Below are 19,577 nucleotides of genomic sequence, written 5' to 3'. Positions count from 1 at the left end.
TACTATAAATATGTAGTGTGTATATATACTCTCTATATGTAGAGAGAGTATATATGTGTATGTGTACTCTATATGTTATATATAGAGAGAGTATATATAGTGTATTTTATATGTTATATATAGAGTATATATATATGAAAATTACACATTAGAGCTTCGGTCAATGATTTTCCTGATGGTTAATATGTATTATGGACAATGAGGGTACTGACAAATCTCTGGGGACTTCCCTTAAAGCATACAACATTGAAATATTAATAACATTTTCCCAAACAAATTTAACATAATGAAGGTTGAGCATCTCTTCTGATTTGACAGTCCTTCCCATGCAACTCATCAAACAGACCTAATAATTTCTAGTATCTCTTTTTATAAAATGAAAGGGCAGATCTTTGTGATTTTCCAGGTTTTTTTTTTAAACTTGAAAGATAGTGTAAAAGACATTCTGAAATTTCTATTTTATTTATTTTTTTATATTAAGGGCCTGATTTTGAGAAGGAGAAATTAAAGTTGTCAGAGGAGATTTGGACATTTGATTAAGGTGGGATCAGGAGTGTTGAGAAACATACTTGGGAAACTTGGTTACCTATTTAATCTAAGTGACAATAAAACATTTAAAATTAAACATAGCAGGTAGCAGGAGTATAAAGAACCTTAATCCAGGCTTCCCTGGTGGGGCAGTGGTTGAGAGTCCGTCTGCCGATGCAGGGGACACGGGTTCGTGTCCTGGTCTGGGAAGATCCCACATGCCGCAGAGCGGCTAGACCCGTGAGCCATGGCCGCGGAGCCTGCGCGTCCGGAGCCTGTGCTCTGCAACGGGAGAGGCCACTACAGTGAGAGGCCCACATACCGCAAAAAAAAAAAAAAAAAGAACCTTAATCCTTTAACTTTGTTTTCTTAAATAAGTAATAATAAAGCTGGCATAAAACACAGAAAATTTCTACTGCAGATAAACGAGTGTACATGACCGTGGCGGTGGATATGGTAGTCACGGAGGTGGTGGAGCCTGTCCGCTTTCTCCTGGAGACAGTAGTACGCGTGTACCCTGCAAACGAGCGATTTTGGTATTTCAGCAGAAAGACTTTCACGGAGACTTTCTTCATGAGGTTGAAACAGGTAAGACCTTTTTGTTCTTCTCACATAATACATTTTTTCCACCATTTTTTCTTTAATGCCAACATAATTTCTTAAATAACAATAAAAAGCAATAGAATTCCTCAGATAATCAAATATTTAGAGTCAACTAACAGAGTATTTGAAAAATCCATATGTAGGTAATGTCAGTTGAAAAAAAACAACTAGTAATAATTATGTAGAAATTTGTTTTAGAAACCTGTAATGTGTACCTGTAAAGTATCAACATACTTAATAGAAATAACGAATCTATATCTAAAACAGCTTTTCTTCCTTTTATATACAATTACATAAAACCAAAAAGAAAGGGCACAGAAACATCATATCTTTATAAATAATAGTAAAAACATTTTGAAGTAATACATGACTAATTGTTATATAGTTATTTCTACCTATATAATATTATGTGAAGGTGTTGTTTGACTTATTAGTAAGGTTATAAAATTATTTTAATATTAAATGAACAAAATTAGGGTTTCTGTGAAGTTCTTAAATTAGGTAGTATTAATAGGTAAAATATACTTTTTGTTATGTAATGAAGGAAGAAGGTAACAGTGAAAAATAATTTGAATTCTAGTAGTATCCATTTTATGAAATCAGAGTAAAATATTCTGAGTGATGTAAATCCTTTTCATCCTGTTTAGTGCTCCCTCTCTCCCAAGTTTAAAAAATGCTTGTTGCTTCGTATACTATAATATGCAAAATGTAATGTGGTAAAAGCAAGCATCAGTTCAGTGAACAAATATAGAAGCCACTTAACCATTTTCATATTAAAAAAAACTTGTCATTGCTCAGTTAGGCTTCATATATTAGATGCTTTGAAATTGTTGTGGTTTTCGTCTTGCATAAAATTATTAGAGCTGTGGTTTGACACAGCTTTTATTACTGTGTAGACTGTTTTTTTCTTTCAGTTTTTGTAGCATATTCTGATGAATATAATATGAACAATATTTAAAATTTTAGTGTACTGAGCATATTTTCATGTTTTATTCTGAGATATTTTTCTCCCTTCCTTCTTTCTTTCTTTTCTTTTCTTTTCTTTTTTTTTGTAGCTTAATTGTTCATGACTGTCAAAGAATTCGTTTGTCATTTTGAGCCAAAGGATTATTCAGAGTTGCATAAGAGTGAATAAAGGAGCTGTATACAAAGTGGTTGTTATCATTCTAGTGACAGTTAATAAATTATTATGCTGTGAATTTTTCTTCCTTGAGACTTGATAAAAAGTTAGCTTCTCCCTTCCCGTCCTGCCCCCCAATATTAGCTTCATATATATATATATATTTATATATATATATAATATATATATATGGCAAGATAAACAAGAGTACTGGAATTTATATATTTATATAAATTTCAAGAATATATATATTAGAGTGGATTTTTATTATTAAATATTATTTTCATATTTTTAAAACTACTGATGTTGAGTGACTGAGTGGTAAGTACCATGAGTTAAGAATTTCTTAGTACTAAAACATTAAAAATACTGTTTGAGGCCATTTCATGTGAAATAAAAAGATTAAATTAGATTCACTTGTAATATTCAGCTCCAATAAATGTGAGACTGATTTAAATGAATAAGAATCAGATAAGAACATGGTTTCTAACTTTAGTGGTATAATTTAATCTCTTTAGTAGATATTGTGTTAGTCTGTTTATTATTATTTTTATTTCTTCTTGAGTCATTTTTGGTGATTTGTGTCTTTCAAGGAATCTTCAGTTTAATCAAGGATATTTAATTTATTGCTTAAAATATTACCTTTTTATTTTTAATGTTTTTAGGATCTGTAGGATCTGCTTTTATTTCTGATATTGGTAATTTATATATTCTCTCTTGTTTTTTGTTTTATCAGCCTAGCTAGAGGTCTGTTAATTTTACTGATTTTATTCCCCCACAGAGAAACAGATTTTGGGTTCATTGATTTCCCTATTGTTTTCCTGTTTTATCTTCTGTTGATTCCTTTTGCTTTCTTTTTTATTTCCTTTTTTTTTTTCTGCTTTGGATTTAACTTGTTTTTCTAGTTTCTTCATATGAAGATTATATCACTGATTTTTTAAAAACTTTTTTTCCTAATATCTTTTAATTTTTAAGGTTATAACTTTCCCTCTAACTTCTCAGAGTTGTTAAAAGAAAACTCTGTTTCCTTTACTACTATTCATACCACTTCATTTCTGACACCAGATGGGTGAGTGTTTTTCCTATAGCAATTAATTCTCCAATTGGACACCAATTGGATGGCCTACAATACAATTATGACACTAACTACCTGGAGTAGGCACAGACCCCACAGGTTAAGGGCTCAGTTCCACAAGACTGTGCCCCTCCTCCTTACTTCAGACACCAGTTACAGGTCCAGGTTGTCACCTGTGTTTCTGACCAACCAGCTATAACTTGGAGGTTCCCACAACCTCCTCCTCAGGTTTGATAATTTGCTAGAATGACTCACAGACTCAGGAAAACAGTTTACTTAGTAGATTACCAGTTTATTATAAAAGGATACAGCTCTACAACAGCCAGCTAGAAGAGATGCACAGGGCAAGGTATGGGGGAAGGTGTATGGAGTTTCCATGCCCTTTACAGGCTCGCCACCCTCTCAGTACCTCCATGTGTTCGCCAACCCAGAAGTTCTCTGAACACCTAAGTTAGGGTTTTTTATGGATGCTTCATTCTGTAGGCACAATTGAGTAAATCACTGGCTATTAGTGATTAACTCAAGTACCAGCTCCTTTCCCTTCCCTGGAGGTTGGGGGAGTGGGGCTGAAAGTTCCAGCCTTCTATCATGTGATTGATTCCTTTAGCATCCATCTCCCCCCCCCCACCCCCCGCCCCGCACCGGCCCCCCCATACCCTCAGGGGCTTTCCAAAAGTCACCTCTAACAAAATTCAAGTGTGGTTTAAAGAAATTCATTAGGAATAACAAAAGATGCTCCTTTTACCTTTATTGCTCTGGAACTATTTCAGAAATGGGATAAAAACCAAATACTACAACAAAAGATGTTTCTTTCACCTTTATTGCTATGGCACTGTTTCAGGAGCCAGGATGAATACCAAAATATATATTTCTTATTATATCACAGTATCACAGTTGTCATGATGAATAAATATGAATTCATGTAAGGCCCTTTAGGACAGTAATTGTCACCTGGTACATGTTCAGTAAATGTTAGCTATTATTGTTTTTATTAATGTTAATTAATACTTGTTTGTCTTCTATCTAGTTTCTATTCTTTTTGGGCAGAATCCTTTGTTTCTTAAGCCTAGAATAAATGAACCAATAAATGAATAACTAACTCTGGTAGCAAGGTCAGGATTTTGGAGTGTGGTAAGGCAGAGGAGGGCATTTTAGTCAGAGAGAAGAGTTGAGTCAGGTCATAGAACTCTGATGTAACATGATACGTAGGAAATTAGATATTGCCGAAGCATCAGTGGGCATGGTGGGTAATTATTCCGAATAGGTAGGTCATTACCATGCTTAGTCCTTTATCCTCAGGTTGGGAGAATTTTAAGCTGTGAATGACACTGTATTTATAATTGGGAAAGGTCACTCTGACCGTAGTGAAAAAGATATATTGCTATTGGAGGCAAATAAATATGAAGTAAGAAGGCTATTGTGGCCAAGATGAGAAATGATGGCGTGAAGAAAGGCCGTGGCAGTGGGGATAGTAGAAAAGATGAATTTGAGAGGCCTTAGGGAAGTAAGAATCAAGATCTGGTGTTTGATGTGACGTGAGGTTGAGGGAAAACAAGGGGTCTAGGATTACTTTCAGGTGACTGGGTGGTTGTTGATCCTTTTGATTGAGATGTTACGGAGTCCAAGCTTTCTCTGCTCGCTGCAGTGAATCGGGGACGAGGTATTGAGGCAAGGAATACGACTTTATTCAGAAAGCCGGCAGATGGAGAAGATGCCAGGCTAGTGTCTCTGATAAACCATCTTATCGGGGTTTGGATGCCAGCTTCTTTTATAGCACAGAGAGGGGGAGGAGATGAGTAAGTAAAGTCAAAAGGCCATAAGTTTTGCAAATACCCTGTGGAATGGCCAGCCTCCGTGAGGGGATGTGTTAATTTCTTCTTCTTTCTTGAGACATCCACAGGTGGGTGGGGTGAGGTTGTCTCCCTTTGAACTGAACAGAGGCACTTTAGTTTAACATTCAGGCAGAGGGGCAGGGTTCCCTGAGGCAGGCCATTATGTATGATTATAATAACAAAAGCAACAAAAAGCAAATGTTAAAGTCAAAGAAACCGATCGAACCTGGAGTCCCATTTAGCTTTTCCCTGTTACAGAAATAGACTTTCAAGGAGAAATGTTTCGAGACTCATGAGGAAAGCTAGCGGAGTTTCAGATATGCTGAATTTCTCATTTCTGTGGAACTTTTAGGTTTAGTAAGCAGTTGGATATTTGTATCCTAAGCTTGGGAAATAAAGATTTTAAAAGTGGTTAAAGCTTGAGAATTGTGACTAGGAGTAGGTGGCCAAGTGTTGAGTGGGGAGACATTGAAGATTGGTATAGGAAGAGGATTGAGCCAAGTGAATGTAGAAGGATAAGCACAGATCTAGGGGTAAGATCACAAGAGCACGAGGCCAGGAATGGCGAGGGAGGAAATTGTTTCCTGCAGGAGAGAATGCCTTAAGCATCAGGTACTTCAGGAAGGTTAGCTAAGGATTTGATTGGTAAATAAGAGACAAAGATCTTAGACTGTAAAACTTGGACAATTTCAGAGGAGTAGTGGGGCGGAAGTTAGACTGCAGTTGATTGAGGCTTGAATGGGAGACAAAATGTCATAATTCACCTCTGCAACTGGGAACAAAAGAGAAGCTGGGTACAAATCCAAAGTATTAGGGTACACTTTATTTTATATACAACTTTTATATACAAAGTTAGAATTTTAGAAAATTCAATCTCTCCTTCTATTTTTCCTGGGTTTGGAAGTCAAACCCTCTGCTAGTGATTTGGCTGAATGAATACCCATCAAAATATGGAGTCAAGTGCTGAAAACCTTTTGTTGCCAACATTTAGAGGAATGGCATAGCAGATATTTTGAAAGTGAACTAATTTCTTTCTTCAGAAATAGTATAGTTAAGAAAGTATGTACAAACTGGCAACTAGTAGATAAAAAAGTTCTGGAGGTCTAATGCACAGCTTAGTGATTGTAGTCAGCAGTCTAGTGTGCCCTTTTTCCACGGGTTTCTCAAGGGTTGATTCAGTCAACCATTAATCAGTCTGTGGATCAGTCCATGGATCAGTTCCTGGTTGGTTGAATCTGTGGATGCAGAACCTGCAGATACATAGGGCCAACTGTACTATGTCATTTTATATAAGGGACACAAGCATCCATAGATTTTTGTGTCCATGGAGGAGTCCTGAATCCAATCTTTCCATAGATACCAAGGAATGACGGTACTGTATTATAAATTTTAAAGTTGCTAATAGACTAGATCATAATTGTTCTCACCACAAAAAAGAAATGATAATGACGTGACATGATAGCTAATGCTACAGTGGTAATCGTATTGCAGTATATAAATGTATCAACACGTTGTATACTTTACACGTGTTACTTTAACATTATACAATGTTATATGTCAGTTATATCTCAATAAAAAAGAAATTATGCATCACTTGATATTTTCTTTTTTAAAAAAATTTATTAATTCATGGGAGGACTTTCAAAACAGCTGAAAGCAAAATTAGAATTTTGGAAGGTTCTGCTCCTTCAAATTTTATGTGCTTATTATTATTCTGTCATTTCAAAGTGATTTTTAAAATGACAGTTTTGAAGTACCCCAAAATTAATTCATATTGAAGATACTCATAACTTTAAACTATAGTGACATCACCTGTTGCTACACTAATAAATTGCCTAAGAAGTAATTTGATGAATTATTATTTCTTCCTTTTCCTATTACTGAAAATAAATGCTGTGAGTCCCATCATAAGATGTTTATTGGCAGGATTCTTTGATAGGAAAGTTATAACCTTTGTAGTAGTGTTTTTGTTTTGTTTTATAATTTTTAAAATCATAGAATAATTTTATATTCTTCTGGTTGTATTTTGCCTAAAGAACGATAAGACATTTAGGTGTTACTGCTTACTTTCAGATTTGCTTTGTATTGTACTATAGGGTGTATCTTACTATGAGACTACATCAAAGGAAATAAAATTGAATAAAGCAGTATTTCATTCTGGGTACTGAAATGAGAATAGGTCAGTTATTATAGGCCTTCATTGAAAACTTGAGGAGTTATTAGTTGATTGAAAAGGATTTATTGTGAAAAATTAGTATTTAAAGATTTGAAATTGTAAGCCAGAAAGGAGAGAATCCTTATGTACATAAACTCTTTTGCAATGCATTTAAAAAGTAATATGCAGTTGTTAAGAAAAGCAAGATGGCAAGCACAGTGACTTGGGATCCTTTCATTAAGTATTAGCTTTCCTTTCCCTTGTCTTTCATTTGTGGAGTTTAAGAAATTACACGTTACTACATTACCAAGGCCACATTACCAAGTGGCCTATTAGTGAGGAATAAATGATCCTCGTTATCTAAAGACTTTTAGTGTGTTGAAGATTTAATAAATAAAACAAAAGGCTTATCACCTGGAGAAAAATATGACAAGGAAGAGCTACTTGGGTATGATGGGGAAGTAGCAACCTAATTGATATTTAATAATGAAAGTTTGCTTATTTCATAGTCAGATATACTTACTTTAGGTCCAGATAATATTCTTGTACTTAAGACTATGGTGTTACTCTTAAAATACTACTTGTTTGAAATTTTGAAATGAAATTATTTTCTATGGACAGAGGTACCTGCTTTTGTTCACAGTAATGGTGTGCAACATTTTTAGCTGTGTTGTTCTTCATAAAAGTATTTTCTACTTTTTGCTTGTGCCAAAATGTAGTAAAAATTGATAACAGCAGTTATGTTAGGCATAAAAGAGTAGAAGCATATGGAGATGGGAGCTTGGAAAATGCAGCACTTAACTTCATTGAACTCAGTGATCTTTTATTTTATAAATTAGGCATTTATGAATACTATAGAGTTTCAAGAAAAATAGGAGCAGATTTAGCTGCTTAGATGAAGTTAGTGTAAAATAGAGTTCATTTGTCAAGGGGGTCAGCTGAGTCAGCAGCATTGAAAACATGTAGGGGGTGGTTCTTGAATTCTTGCTTAATTTGGGGATGTGTGATAAACTACAAAGAACAATTTGAGGCAATTATAGAGAAAAAACAGTGTTATGAAAAAAGAAATGCTTATATAATATTCATTTTAAAGATACTCTTAAGAAATGTTGTTTACATTAGATTAGTTTAGGACATCCAGAACATTTTGAGGCCAGCACAACATGTTTTAGTGTAGATTGACATTTCTTCAGATACAAAGCACATGTTGTAGAATTAGTAGGGTTTAAATAATTTAAATAATTTCTATTAGCATATCTGATTATCATGATGAACAAATTTTCTGAAAAAAATGTGTTGCTGCTTATTATGGAGATTTTTAAACTCTAATAATAATAACAAATTAAGTTATGTTTAGTTATTGGAGCATCTGACCTAAAAAGACATAGTGAAATTTACATTTGATTGAGAAGGACTCACCTATTCCAGTGTAGATACATAGTGTATGTGGGTTAATAGTATTCCTGAATTTTTTTTTCATGTCTAAAATTCTATGCCATTTGAATTAGTGAATTATAAAAAGTTTTTAGCACAAATAATTCCATGACTGTTGTAGTCAAGTTAATTCAAAGTTAATTTATAATATCTATTGTAGTGGCACAGCAAAGATAAGATATTTAAAATACAACCTTATCCCCAAAGGAACTTTGTGTCACCTCCTATTAATAAGGAAATATATAAAAATTACCATTTTACTAGGAGGGCTATGATAAATACTAGGTGAAAATAATGTACAGAATGCTGTGGGGTTTAGAAAAAGGAGGGACAATAGTAGTAGAATGACACAAAGTTATGGTTAAAAGGAGTTCCTTTGAGGGTATATGTGAGTCGTTTTCTGTGATCACAGCAGAGAGGGAATATTGTAGGGGTGGAAAAAATTTCCCTTCTTCCCTTTTAGATTCTTTGGCTTGTCTAATATTTAAATAAATATAAGACAGATTAATAGGAAAATTTAATTATGTACATATGGGAGCACCATAAAGATATGAAAACACAAAAGGTTGCTGGTAATTGAAACTTACATACCATCCTGAGCCAAAGAAAGGGGAGGGATCTATGGATACAAAGGAGAGGAAGGCCATTCACAGGAAGCGAGAGGAGATGTTTGGAAAACAAAGGTTGCCCTGCTGTACAGGTAAGTTTCTTAGGTAAGAAGCTATCTCTGGTAATAGCTCTCTTCCTTTGCTCTGTAAATTTAGGCAAGTGAGGGAGAGGTAAAAGAGCTTTCCTGAATCTGCTAGGTTTTGATTATCTTTAGCTCAAAATAGTAATCCTTATGCTTGTCACTGAACTCATGTTTGGCTGCCCGCCGGCTCGAAAGCCAAGCTCGAAAGCCAATACTCGCTCGAAAGCCAATACTCGTTTAGAAAGCAAAGGTTGCTTTATTCAGGAGGCCGGCAACCTGGGGAGAAGGCAGACTCATGTCCAAGAACCAACTCCTAAGATTCTGCTTGACCATGAAAGTTTTTTAAATGGAGAAAGGGGAAGTTAATCACATTTAATCATTTGGGGAGGGGATCAGAGTCTGTATTATCTTCCACTGTGTCCAGACTTTCTTCTGATTGGTTGGTGGTGAGGTAACAGGGTGGTGTTCCAGGAATCTGGTGCTCTACCTGGGTGGGGGGCCATAGTTCCTGCTGAAGAACTCAAAGATATGTTGTTATGTATATTCCTTGAGGAGGAACCACGTCTCTGTCCCATGCTGTGCTGTTGTTTCTTGACTGTTCCTCATTTGTTTCTGCATTCCCACGCTTCCCTAATTAGTAACTGTTTGAGTCTTCCCTTTGGTACTCAGGGAAGATCTGGGAGGCTGAATGAATCTTATTTCCTACAAACAAGAAATGGGGAACACGGAAAGGATTTGTACCCTGGAGCAGCGGTCCCCAACCTTTTTGTCACCCAGGACTCGTTTTGTGGAAGACAGTTTTTCCCCGGACCGGGGTAGGGGTGGGGGGATGGTTCAGGTGGCAATGAAAACGATGGGGAGCGATGGGTAGCGGCAGAGGGAGCTTCGCTCACTCACCCATTGCTCACCTTCTGCTGTGCGGCCCGGCTCCTGACAGGCTGTGGACTAGTACGGGGATTGGAGACCCCTGCCCTAGAGGGCCCCACAGGGTCCTGCTTGGTTTCATGCTAATGTGGCATATTTTGGGGTGACAAATTCTGCTCCCCTGCAGTATATTTTAGCATGTAAGATACTGTCTGTGCTATCACTTTGTAGACTGTAAAGTGACACAAAAGGGTAACCCCAAATATTAATGATTTGATTCTGATAGTAGGCATGAGGCTAGTTCCCCATTCTGTCATTTGGTAGTTGTGTCCATGAGCTTCAGCTTCTTTATATGTAAAATGGAGGTAAACATAATACCTACCATGTAGCGTTGTTTGCTCATTTACTTATTAATTAAATCAACATTTATTAAGTGCCTGCTCTGACAGATTACTATTGTAGATGTTGGGGATATAGTGGTAAATGCTGCAGATGAAGTCCCTGCTTCATGAAGCTTACATTGTATGTATGGAGGATACATGGAGGGGACAGACGGGCAGGCAAACAAATGGCAAGATAGCAGATAGTAACAGAGTGCTATGATGACTTGGTGGATATTGGGTGGTCAAGGAAGGCCTCTGTAAGAAAGTGATATTTAAATGTCTAAGGTCTGAGTGACAAGAGGGGACTTAACCAAATGAAGATCTGGGAAAAAAGACCTTTCAAGGGATGAGCTTGGGTTGTTGCCAGGATTGAATGCTTGCTATCCTTATTGTTATTAACATAATTATTTGCCCAGAGAGATTTCTAGAAGAGCATTAGAATAGGATGTGGAAGCCACTTTTGCTTCTTAGTTATTCTTCGTATTGTACCACAGGTTAGACTATCTCATGCCTCAAAGTGTTATATCATTTAACAGCAAAAAACAGTACCAGAAGTAACACTTCCATAGCACTTACTATGTGCTGAGCACTGTTCCAAGTACTTTACCTGTTTTTTGGGTTTTTTTTTTTGCATCTGCTAGGAATAAAATTTACCTTCAGAAAAGAGAAGTCTCATGAAACAGGCGAGAAGGGTGTTAGGGTGGAAGAAATTTTCCTCTACTCTTTTAGGTTCTTCTGGCTGGCCTAAGAATTACATTGATATGAGATAGATTAACAGGAGAAAATCAAACAGAAGTTTAGTAACATGTATACATGGTAGAGACCCAGGAAAACTGAGTAATTCTCCAAAATGGCTGAAGCTCTTCCTTCAATACCATCTTCAGTTGAAGACAAAAGAGGATGTTGGGGGTAGTGTTTTGGAACTTCAGAGGGAAAAAAGGCAGTTCACATGGAGATGGAAAAGAAAATATTTGGTAAATAGATGTTTGCTGGGCCATGCAGAGACAATGGGACACAGAATGGACTGTGATCTCTAGGCCCTGCTGAGTTTCCCCCATCACACCTAGCCCATATCCTTTGCAGACATCTCTTATTGCAGCTCTATTCCAGTAACAAGCCCTCTATCTAAATTTAGGCAGTTAGGGGGAAGGTCAAAGATTTTTCCTGAGTCTTTTTGGCCTTGATTTGTTCCATCTCTAAATAATTTGCATGCCAAAGAGACATTTTGGGGTGACAAATTTTGCTCCCCTACAAGGGGAAGTTATAGAGAAATGAGAGGCAGAGTTGTAATGTCCAAGAGACCTAAAGTAAGACTGGAGGTCAAGTGTTAAGGGGGAAGAAAAGCTCCTCTCTTGACAAGTCTGTTCTCCAAAGCCTATCATCCTGTTTTGTGTTTTCAGTCAAGAGATAGTTTAGAGGAAGGAGCCTTGTCTGAAGAAAAGGGTAGGTTTTAGGGAATGACAAAAGGTCATCACAGTCTTATCTGCTCTCAGAAGCTCCTGTGGCTTGGCCCTTAATAGCGGAAAGTGAGCCACCTCTTCTTTCCTCTCTAGGAGAGCATGAGCCAGGCTGGAAGTAGAAGTAGCTGCCCTTTCTTAGATCTTTTTCCTAGCACAGGCCTCATTTAGGCTTTTTATGGGCTCTGGGCTAAATATAGGTTTAATGTTAAAATAACTTTTTTTTTTTATCTTCCTCTCAAATCTCTTCTTTGCTTTCAGGTGCCTTAACATTCCTTTCAGTTGGAGGCAAAGTCTTTTATCAGTTATTAGAGTTAAAAAGCATTAAAGGAAAATTCCCTTTTGAAGATGCATGTTGATTTGAACCTATTTAAATCAAAGTATAATCAGTTGGGATGGATAAATTGGGAATTTGGGATTAGCAGATACACACTACTGTATAAATTAGATAAAAACAAGGACCTACTGTATAGCACAGGGAACTATATTCAATATCTTGTAATAACGTATAATGGAAAGAAATCTGGAAAAGAATATACACACACACACACACACACACACACACACACACACACACACGCATATAAAACTGAATCACTTTGCTGTATACCTGAAACATTGTAAATCAACTATACTTCAATTGAAAAATAAAAAAGTATAATCAGTAAATTACCAAGAGTAACTATGTGAGTTGAAGGATGTTACTGTGGTAGTTATTTTGCAATATATATTGATATAGTGTATCAGGTCATTATGCTGTACACCTTAAACTTGGTGCATTTTTTCTAAATTGTCCAATTAATATGCATAGGGCCATTTGCAGTATTTATTTATTATCCATTTGATGTCATGGGGTCTGTAGTGATATCCACTCTTTTGTTCCTGGTATTGGTAATTTGTATCTTTTTTCTTTTTTGCTTTGGGAATTCAGCTAGAGGTTTATCAATTCATTGGTCTTTGTAAAGAACTACGTTTTGGTTTCATTGATTTTTTAATTTTTTCTGTCCTCGGTTTTATTGATTTGTGCTGTTATCTTTATTTTCTCACTTCTGCTAGTTTTAGATTATTTTGTGCTTCTTTTCCTAGTTTCTTAAGGTGGAAGTTTAGGTTATTGATTTTTGGATGTCTCACTTGAAATACTTATAAGCATTTATAGCTCTAAATCTCCCTATGTACACTGTTTAGATGTATCCCACTAATTTTGATTTATTGTATTTTCATTTTTGTTCAGTTCAAAATATTTTCTAATTTGAGCCTTCCTCTTTGGCTTAGATCCATGGAGTACTTAGAAGTGTGTTATTTTATTCCCGAGTATTTGGGGATTTTTCAGATGTATTTCTGTTGTTGATTTCCAGTTTACTTGTATCACGGTCATTAAACATATTATTTCACGTTTAAAAATTTTCTAAAGTTTGTTTTATAATCCAGGAAATGGTTTGTTTTGGTGAATGTTCCATTTGCATTTGAAAAGAATGTGTACTCTGCTGTTATTCGGTGGAGTGGTATATAAATATCAGATCCTGCTGTTGATGGTGTTCAGTTCTTCTATAACATTGCTGAATTTTTGTAAACTTCTTTTCATTACTGTGAGAAGAATGTTGACGTCTCCAATTATAAATGTGAATTGGTCCCTCTCCTTTCATTTCTTTGAATTTTTTGCTTCATATATTTGAAAGCCTGTTGTTAGGTGCATACACTTACAAGATTCTTATGTGTTCTTGTTGAATTGATCCTTTCAACATGGTGCAGTGTCCTTCTTTATACGCAGTGATTTTGATCTTGCTTGGTAGTCTGCTTTGTCTTTTATTAATATAGTCTCTTCAGCTTTCTTTTGATTAGTGTTTTTGTGGTATGTCTTCTAAGCTCATTTTACCTTCAGCTTGCCTATGTCACTACATTTAAAGTGGGTTTTTTTGTAGACAGAAAATAGTTGTCTTTTTTTAAACATAATATGAGAATTTTGTTTTTTAATTGTTTAGGCAGTTTATATTTAACATAAATATTGATATGTTTAAATTTACTATTTTATTATTTGTTTCCTACTTGTTTCTTATTTTACATTTCTTTATTTCTCCTTTGCTGTCATCTTTTGGATTATTTGAACAGTTAGTATTTCACTTTTATTATATTTCTTTATATAATTATTTTAATGGTTGCTCTAGGGATTGAGGTCTTTGTTTCTTAAATATAGCAGAAATGCAATAAAAATTTGGTTGGTTTAAACCTAACCATTTAACTTTCCACGGCTGTCTTCTTCTTCTTTTTTTTTCTATGTTTAATGTAGTAGACAGTTTTACATTTTATTATTTGGTAAATGATTTGAAAATGCACCCGAAATTTGATTAATGGTTCAAAAGTAGTTCTTGAAAACAGTGAATAAAGTAGTTTTATTTTTATAGTTTAAATGGATTACATTACAGGTAGATATTAGAGATATCATTTCTCTATCTATGCCTATATTCTTTTTTTTTATTTTTAGAATTTTATTTATTTATTTTTATACAGCAGGTTCTCATTAGTTATCCATTTTATACATATTAGTTTACACATGTCAATCCCAATCTCCCAATTAATCCCACCACCACCCCCACCCCTCCACCCCCGCCACTTTCCCACCTTGGTTTCCATACCTTTGTTCTCTACATCTGTGTCTCTATTTCTGCCCTGCAGACTGGTTCATCTGTACCATTTTTCTAGATTCCACATATATGCATTAATATATGATATTTGTTTTTCTCTTTCTGACTTACTTCACTCTGTATGACAGTCTCTAGATCCATCCATGTCTCTACAAATGACCCAATTTCATTCCATTTTATGGCTGAGTAATATTCCATTGTATATATGTACCACATCTTCTTTATCCATTCGTCTATCGATGGGCATTTAGGTTGCTTCCATCACCTGGCTAATGTAAATAGTGCTGCAGTGAACATTGGGGTGCCTGTGTCTTTTTGAATTATGGTTTTCTCTGGGTATATGCCCAGTAGTGGGATTGCTGGGTCATATGGTAGTTCTATTTTTAGTTTTTTAAAGAACCTCCATACTGTTCTCCATAGTGACTGTATCAATCAATTTACATTCCCACCAACAGTGCAAGAGAGTTCCCTTTTCTCCACACACTCTCCAGCATTTGTTGTTTGTAGATTTTCTGATGATGCCCATTCTAACTGGTGTGAGGTGATACCTCATTGTAGTCTTGATTTGCATTTCTCTAATAATTAGTGATGTTGAGCAGCTTTTCATGAGCTTCTTGTCCATCTGTATGTCTTCTTTGAAGAAATGTCTATTTAGGTCTTCTGCCCATTTTTGGATTGGGTGGTTTGTTTTTTTTAACATTGAGCTGCATGAGCTGTTTATATATTTTGGAGATTAATCCATTTATTCTTTCCATTACTCTAGGAGGTGGATCAAAAATGATCTTGCTGTGATTTACATCAAAGAATGTTCTTCCTATGTTTTCCTCTAAGAGTTTTATAATGTCCGGTCTTACATTTAATCTCTAATCCATTTTGAGTTTACTTTTGTGTATGGTGTTAGGGAGTGTTCTAATTTCATTCTTTCACATGTAGCTGTCCAGTTTTCCCAGCACCACTTATTGAAGAGGCTGTCTTTTCTCCATTGTATATCCTGGCCTCCTTTGTCATAGATTAGTTGACCATAGGTGCGTGGGTTTATCTCTGGGCTTTCTATCCTGTTCCATTGGTCTATATTTCTGTTTTTGTGCTAGTACCATATTGTCTTGATTACTGTAGCTTTGTAGTATAGTCTGAAGTCAGGGAGTCTGATTCCTGCCACTCCTTTTTTTCCCCTCAAGACTGCTTTGACTGTTCAGGCTCTTTTGTGTCTTCATACAAATTTTAAGGTTTTTTGTTCTAGTTCTGTAAAAAATGCCATTGGTAACTTGATAGGGATTGCACTGAATCTGTAGATTGCTTTGGGTAGTGTAGTCATTTTCACAATATTGATTCTTCCAATCCAAGAACATGGTGTATCTCTCCATCTCTTTGTATCATCTTTAATTTCTTTCATCAGTGTCTTATAGTTTTCTGCACACAGGTCTTTTGTCTCCCTAGGTAGGTTTATTCCTAGGTATTTTATTCTTTTTGTTGCAGTGGTAAATGGGAGTGTTTCCTTAATTTCTCTTCTAGATTTTTCATCATTAGTGTATAGGAATCCAAGAGATTTCTGTGCATTAATTTTGTATCCTGCAACTTTACCAAATTCATTGATTAGCTTTAATAGCTTTCTGGTAACATCTTTAGGATTCTTTATGTATAGTATCATGTCACCTGCAAACAGTGATAGTTTTACTTCTTCTTTTCCAATTTTTATTCCTTTTATTTCTTTTTCTTCTCTGATTGCTGTGGCTAGGACTTCCAAAACTATGTTGAATAATAGTGGCGAGAGTGGACATCCTTGTCTTGCTCCTGATCTTAGAGGAAATGCTTTCAATTTTTCACCATGGAGAATGATGTTTGCTGTGGGTTTGTCGTACGTGGCCTTTATTATGTTGAAGTAGGTTCCCTCTATGCCTACTTTCTGGAGAGTTTTTATCATAAATCGGTGTTGAATTTTGTCAAGAGCTTTTTCTGCATCTGTTGAGATGATCATATGGTTTTTCTTCTTCAATTTGTTAATATGGTGTATCACATTGATTGATTTACGTGTATTGAAGAATCCTTGCATCCCTGGGATGAATCCCACTTGATCATGGTATATGATCCTTTTAATGTGTTGTTGGATTCTGTTTGCTAGTATTTTGTGGAGGATTTTTGCATCTATATTCATGAGTGATATTGGTCTGTAATTTTCTTTTTTTGTAGTATCTTTGTCTGGTTTTGGTATCAGGGTAATGGTGACCTCATAGAATGAGTTTGGGAGTGTTCCTTTCTTTGCAATTGCTTGGAAGAGTTTGAGAAGGGTGGGTATTAGCTCTTCGCTAAATGTTTGATAGAATTCACCTGTGAAGCCATCTGGTCCTGTTCTTTTGTTTGTTGGAAGATTTTTAATCACAATTTCAATTTCATTACTTGTGATTGGTCTGTTCATATTTTCTATTTCTTCCTGGTTCAGTCTTGGAAGCTTATACCTTTCTAAGAATTTGTCCATTTCTTCCAGGTTGTCCATTTTATTGGCATAGAGTTTCTTGTAGTAATCTCTTAGGATGTTTGTATTTCTGCGCTGTCTGTTGTAACTTCTCCTTTATCATTTCTAATTTTATTGATTTGAGTCCTCTCCCTCTTTTTCTTGATGAGTCTAGCTAATGGTTTATCAATTTTGTTTATCTTCTCAAAGAACCAGCTTTTAATTTTATTGATCTTTGCTATTGTTTTCTTAGTTTCTATTTCATTTATTTCTGCTCTGTTCTTTATGATTTTTTTCCTTCTACTAACTTTGCGTTTTGTTTGTTCCTCTTTCTCTAGTTCCTTTATGTGTAAAGTTAGATTTATATTATTCATATTTTGTTTTCTTTAGAGTCTAGTATGGTGGTACAAACATTGCAATAATAATAATATTAGTATAAATTTGTTCCAGCACTTTGGTTTATGTCCAAAGTATTGTTATATTTAATCTTCTTAATAATTTTAAGGTGGTTTATTTCCATTTTATTGTTATAGATACTGTGACTCAGAAAAGTTAAGTATTTTGTCCAAGAGTACACTCTTATTAGTAGTGAAATTTGAGTTCAGACTCAGATCTATTTGACTCTAAAATTCATGTTTTACCATTAGTCTAGTCATTCATTCCACTCATTTGTTGAGTACCTTCTATGTGTCAGGTACCATATTATTTCTGATTGAAAGTCAACATAGGGACAGTCTGAGGTCCGGCTCGGCGGGGAGGTTTGGTGGCGGGACCAGCCGGGAAAATGCCCATGGTGGTGATGGCGGAAAGTTCCTTTAGTTTCAGAAAGTTGCTGGATCAGTGCGAGAACCAGGAGCTCGAGGCTCCAGGAGGAATTGCTACACCCCCAGTGTATGGTCAGCTTCTAGCTTTATATCTGCCTTATAATGACATGAATAATGCAAGATATCTTTGGAAAAGAATACCACCTGCTATAAAATCTGCAAATTCTGAACTTGGGGGAATTTGGTCGGTAGGACAAAGAATCTGGCAGAGAGATTTCCCTGGGATCTATACCACCATCAGCATCTCAGACCATGGGGTCTGAGACGGTCCAGCCAATCATGGAGGCACTTAGAGATGCCACCCGGAGGCGAGCCTTCTCCCTGGTCTCTCAGGCATATACCTCCATTACTGCCGACGATTTCGCAGCCTTTGTTGGACTTCCCGTGGAAGAGGCTGTGAAAGGTATCCTAGAACAAGGATACCTTGTCAAGGCCGACTCCACCACAAGGATGGTCATGCCCAGAAAGCCAGTTGCAGGGGCCCTGGTTGTTTCCTTTAACAGGTTTATTCCCTTTTCAGAGCCTGCCCCCGTTCCACCCATCCCCAATGAACAGCAGTTAGCCAGACTCACTGATTATGTGGCTTTCCTCGAAAACTGACTTATCATTCTGAGTTCAAGATCCACCTTCAGCATCCTGAATACTGACAGAAAAATGTAAAATTTTTATTTTCAATTTTATTGGATGGATTAAGCACCTCAGCATTCCTTACTGAGTATGTGATAAAATACGTATATAATATAAAATATATTATATATATTTTGTCCTTAAAGATGCTGAATGGTTGTTGAAACAATTCTCATTTTGTAATATTTGACAGTTTGGATGGAGCCCGTCAGTATTAGGCAGTCAGTTTATATTTCCTAGTGACTCGTGAAATACAGCTCTCCTGCTTCATGTAGAACAGTGGTTGTCAGCTGTTTTCTTCTGCCCCAGCACACAGCACACTCCCATCTCTACCACAGGTTGATAGTTACAGTGATACGTCTGGGGTTTGAGGAGGACTGTCCCCAGGGGCAGGATCTGAAGTGCCGGGGACTCTAATTCACCCCCTTTGGAGAATATGCTCTTTTTCTCTCCCCTCCTGAGAATCACAAATATAAAATGCTGAGATAGAGCTGAGGAACAAAGGCCATCTCCCTAGTAAACCAGCTTGTTAACTTTAGATTTTTTTCTGAGAGTGTGAGTACATCCATTGCTGGCAGTGGAGGGCTTGCCATGAAAATGCGACTTGTTAAAGACATTCATGAGAAGTATTAAGTTGTAATATTTCCTTTCAGAAGAAGGGAAACGTAAGTGTGGAATGCATTGTTTGGGAAAGAAGCGATTAAGTGATACACTTTGTAGGACTGTCCTGCAGCCTCTTGGCTGCTTATATTTGGCCCTTGGGTCAAGTTCTGCCCTTTGGAGAAATACTGAACAAGTCTTTCATTTTTTGTGTGACAGCCCTCTGAATATTTGAAGTTGTTTATTGTATCTTCACGTTAAAACCACCCCCTAGTTCATTTATTCTGCATTTGTTC

At 36.1% G+C, this 19,577-nt stretch overlaps 1 protein-coding gene and 1 pseudogene across 9 annotated transcripts in view; both read left to right on the top strand.

The window, feature by feature from the left end:
* The window catches only part of RABGAP1L (RAB GTPase activating protein 1 like), a 797,484-nt gene that overhangs the window by 232,018 nt on the left and 545,889 nt on the right, over positions 1-19,577 (top strand). For all 8 annotated transcript variants that reach the window (XM_079939730.1, XM_079939723.1, XM_079939729.1 and 5 more), the window contains one exon: positions 950-1,116. In XM_079939730.1, the coding sequence (XP_079795856.1) occupies positions 950-1,116 (167 nt within the window). The remainder of the gene's footprint in view (positions 1-949; positions 1,117-19,577) is intronic.
* On the top strand, positions 17,730-18,855 carry LOC307195606 (COP9 signalosome complex subunit 8-like; annotated as a pseudogene). Its single transcript has one exon. The product of its transcript is annotated as a COP9 signalosome complex subunit 8-like (transcript).

The sequence above is a fragment of the Stenella coeruleoalba genome (assembly GCF_951394435.1).
Source record: "Stenella coeruleoalba genome assembly, chromosome: 1".
NCBI lineage: Eukaryota > Metazoa > Chordata > Mammalia > Artiodactyla > Delphinidae > Stenella > Stenella coeruleoalba.
This window is presented reverse-complemented; position numbering and strand designations above follow the sequence as displayed.